Below are 4,650 nucleotides of genomic sequence, written 5' to 3'. Positions count from 1 at the left end.
GATCTGGCCAAGGTTACAAAAAAATTTCTGCTGCACTTAAGGTTCCTAAGAGCACAGTGGCCTCCATAATCCTCAAATGGAAGACGTTTGGGACGACCAGAACCCTTCCTAGAGCTGGCCGTCCGGCCAAACTGAGCTATCGGGGGAGAAGAGCCTTGGTGAGAGAGGTAAAGAAAAACCCAAAGGTCACTGTGGCTGAGCTCCAGAGATGCAGTCGGGAGATGGGAGAAAGTTGTAATAAGTCAACCATCACTGCAGCAATCCACCAGTCGGGGCTTTATGGCAGAGTGGCCCGACGGAAGCCTCTCCTCAGTGCAAGACACATGAAAGCAAAAATTTCTACATTTCTGTTTTTTTCTGTCAAGATGGGGTGCTGAGTGTACATTACTGAGAAATAAAATGAACTTTTTGATTTTTGAAAAATGGCTGCAATGAAACAAAGAGTGAAAAATTTAAAGGGGTCTGAATACTTTCCGTACCCACTGTACATGAATGTGAATCTCCCATTCCACCACATCCCAAAGGTGCTCTATCGGTTTGAGATCTAGTGACTGCGGAGGCCATTGGAGTACAGTGAACTCATTTTCATGTTCAAGAAACCAGTTTGAGCTTGTGACATGGTGCATTATACTGCTGGAAGTAGCCATCAGAAAATGGGTACACTGTAGTCATGAAGGGATGGACATGGTCAGCAACAATACTTAGGTAGGCTGTCAAGTTTAAACAATGCTCAATTGGTACTAAGGGGCCCAAAGTGTGCAAAGAAAATATCCCCCACACCATTACACCTACACCACCAGTCTTCATTGCAGGATAGATCCATGCTTTCATATTGTGTATGCCAAATTCTGACCATCTGAACGTCGCAGCTGAAACTGAGACTCATCAGACCAGGCAACATTCATCCAATCTTCTATTGTCCAATTTGGGTGAGCCTGTGTGAATTGTAGTCTCAGTTTCCTGTTCTTAGCTGACAGGAGTGGCACCCGGTGTGGTCTTCTGCTGCTGTAGCCCTGCTTAACTGCTTCAAGGTTCGACGTGTTGTGGGTTCTTAGATATTCTTAGGTATTCTGCATACCTTGGTTTTAACGAGTGGTTATTTGAGTTACTCTTGCCTTTCTTTCACAACTGACACTCACTGGATATTTTCTCTTTTTCGAACCACTCTCTGTAAACCCTAAAGATGGGTGTGCGTGAAAATCCCAGTAGATCAGCAGTTTCTGAAATACTCAGACCAGCTTGTCTGGCACCAACAACCATGCCACGTTTAAAGTCACTTAAATCCCCTTTCTTCCCCATTCTGATGCTCAGTTTGAACTTCAGAAGTTTTCTTGACCACGCCTACATGCCTAAATGCATTGAGTTGCTGCCATGTGATTGGCCGATTAGCTATTAGTGTTAACGAGCAAATGGACCAGGTGTACCTAATAAAGTGGCCGGTAAGTGTATGTTCTTAATTACAATCATATCAGCTGCAACATCATCTGAACCATGAGTACTTAATGTAACATAAGATGAAATGGTAATACCCGCAGGGAAATTAGGTTAATGCACCAGCAGAAAGTGATATCCAGTGAGAAAAATGATAAAATATAAACTACACAAGTAGAATAGAAGAAGAACCTTACCCCTACTTTTATATCTCAATAAATTCCAAACATTAAAGTAGGGCTAAGGCTATAAATAAGTGTGGGAATTTTTATATAAGCTCTTTAAGTGAACTGATTGGTCATTATGTGGACTGTTGACACATTTTGATCGGATTCTCTTAAATTAACCCTTTCTGGAGCAGGTTAGCCATGCAGCATATCATGGTGATCTACCCCAATTAAAAGTGACCCAGCTTTGTGATACTGGAACATGTAAGTCAAGCCTAATAATAGCTGGCTAACCCACTAATCTTACTGTGTAAATACAGACCTGAGGATGAGCTCCACATTGCTCTTTGTGAATCTTAAGGTTCAACATTATTTAAAGTACAATTAAACATTAAGACACTGCTGTCTCATATGCCCACACAGTGCCACACACACCACTGATTTCATGTGCTGCAACCCCCACTTGCTTCTGTCATTAAAGCTGCCATGAGCTGCATGGCTGGCTGCAGGAGGTGTAGTGATCCATCAGCAGAGTGCCAGAGCTTTGCCATTAGAAAACCATCTGCAAGAAACAGCGCTCCATTGGCACTAGAAGTCTAGAGAGGGCAGGTCGGAGGGAGGGTGAGAGAGAGAAGAGAGTGCCCTGTGTGCAAGGCAGTTTGGTGTGATTGATATGAACCATTAGAGGCAACATGGGAGAGGTTGGCAGAAAGCTAGTCACCGTTTTATTTTTCGTCATTTGTTCAGACAAAAGCTTGGCCAGACCCCCAGTGAACAAGGCTGGAACGTCAGCGTGTGTCTGTGTTTGTCAGAGAGAGAAGGCAAGTGTTTAAGAGAGGAAGTTAGAGAAAGACTCAAGGCCAAAGCATTGGTAAAGGGACATAAAACACACAGGCAACCACTTGCAAAGAAATACATTGAAGTACTTCAACACAGACATTCAAAAATAGTCCTTAGTCTCTGAAACTAGTAATTTTCTTTCAGCATCAATCAATCAAACACAAGGTAACATGATCACTGACTTTACAGCTTAGGTTAGTGGGGATGCACTAAACAGATCTGATAGATGAAGTGCAGTCTAGCTTAACAAAGTTAACTGGCAGATTTTCTGTGATTCCATATTGTTTAGTAGTCAGTCTGGTTAATGGTCAGGGGTATACACTTAACTGAATTGCCAGTATACTTGAACAAAATCTAAAGAGACATCTGTTTTGCCCCGTCTGTACTGGCTTTTTGTCAAGTTTGTCTGAATTCACTGACTGTAAGTTTGTTTTTGTTTTTTAAACTACCTCATTATACAGTTATAACCCAGATGGCCTCGGTGAAGCTATAGCTCTCCACTGGCTGAGTATTCAAGATATTTTTACAGTCAAACTATCTCTTAAGCTGCCAACTTTAAACAAATTGAAGGAATAAACAAAGTGTTTGCTAAAAAGGCACAATTATCCTGGCTATATGCATTAAAAAACATGCTCTGTGATGTTAAAACTGTAGAAATGTATGCCAAGCACCATAGTGTGGAAGAAGGAAACATCTCAGTGTAATGGATCCTAGAAGGTAATGTATCACTGCATTGAGGCCAATTCAATTAAATTGCTTCACTATTAGATTTACAGTGTTCGCCTGGGACCACAGTGCTGTATAGAAAACTACCAGATATACAGAACATTACCACAAAGACAACCCTCACAATACTCAAATTTAATAGGAAATAAAAGCGAGGGCGGTAGTCGATCCCAATTCCTGGATGGTATCAACAAAACATTCTGAACTGAAGGAACAGTATATTACATCATGTTTGATTTACGATGTCCTTCTAAACATTAAAAAGGTTGAAATCGATACACGGTCACTAAGAGGCCATTTAATAGAATTAGTTTACATTTTACTGGTATTGAGTCATGTCCCAGCCTTTATACATCTTGAGTGGCTTGGCCATGCCTCTCAGACAGACCCGTATGACACTTGTCGCCCTTTCACGCGTGTCTTGTGAAAGTAAAGGTACCCTGCCCAAACCAGTAAAGACAGCAGGTTCTGTCCACATAATATCAGCATAAAATTGCCTTGATTGATTACTGGCATCCTATTCATTCTTCCCAAGCAAAATACAGTCAAAATAACAGTAAAGATCTTGTTTGAAGCTATCATTTGCTTATCTCTTCACTTACTGTACCTTGTGACTCCGCTCAGTCCGCAGTCATCACACTAGTACACCACTTCAGCTCTTACTCTTAAAGTCATCAGTGTCTCATTGCAGATGAGTGACTATAGAGTTCTTTCTGTTTCGTGTTGGTGAATTAAAGACACATCTTGAAACCACATTCAAATTCATTTTTGGCAGGGTGTTCAGTGTATCAGTTAGTGCTGTACCCGAGAAGAGGCTGGAAGATCACAGTGATGTTCCTCGCTCCCGGTTTACACACAAACTTCATTTCTCCCCCCTCAATTAGGTTGTCATCAGCGCCACCTAGAACACAGAAGGAAGGACTTAACTCAACCAAACATGTCAAAACAGACATCTATACAGAGTAGTGTTGCTGTAGGGGATGCTTAAACTGCAGAGTATGTAAAATGGATACAAATCATATTTAGGATGGCATTTAGAAGATTCAGGTGCTTCTGAAGAACTGCTTTCAACTGGCCCATCCGGATTAAATTATTCTGACTGTATCCTTTAACAACACACAAAATCCCAACCAAACCCTAGAGTTGTGCTCTGTAGGTGACCATGAACTGTGATTTCCCTGGAACAACATCATTGTTCCCTCCATTAATCAAGATATTTCATTTAAATCTTATTTTATTCAGAAACATTTTGAAAAATTTCAATATTCAAATCAGTACAGGAGTACACCTTCAGCCCTAATAAACACATCACTCAATCAGTGCAGCTCACCATCACAAATCTAAAAGCACCTCACATGCTCACACTCCTCCATGCCCCTGCGTCACCGTGTGGGTAAACCCCACAGCTAACAGGGTTAATCAGAAAATCATTGCCATGTAACATGCTCAGAAAGCATTGGGGGGGGGGGGGGGGGGGGGGGGGGGG

General features: G+C 41.7%; 1 protein-coding gene across 1 annotated transcript in view; it reads right to left on the bottom strand.

The window, feature by feature from the left end:
- The window catches only part of exoc4 (exocyst complex component 4), a 119,184-nt gene that overhangs the window by 73,296 nt on the left and 41,238 nt on the right, over nucleotides 1–4,650 (bottom strand). Inside the window, exon 11 of the mRNA XM_046071819.1 lies at nucleotides 3,969–4,065. Within this exon, the coding sequence (XP_045927775.1) occupies nucleotides 3,969–4,065 (97 nt within the window). The remainder of the gene's footprint in view (nucleotides 1–3,968; nucleotides 4,066–4,650) is intronic.

The sequence above is a fragment of the Micropterus dolomieu genome, linkage group LG16, assembly GCF_021292245.1.
Source record: "Micropterus dolomieu isolate WLL.071019.BEF.003 ecotype Adirondacks linkage group LG16, ASM2129224v1, whole genome shotgun sequence".
Taxonomy (NCBI): Eukaryota; Metazoa; Chordata; class Actinopteri; order Centrarchiformes; family Centrarchidae; genus Micropterus; species Micropterus dolomieu.
Note: the sequence above shows the minus strand (reverse complement) of the source record. Positions and strands in the feature narration are given on the sequence as shown.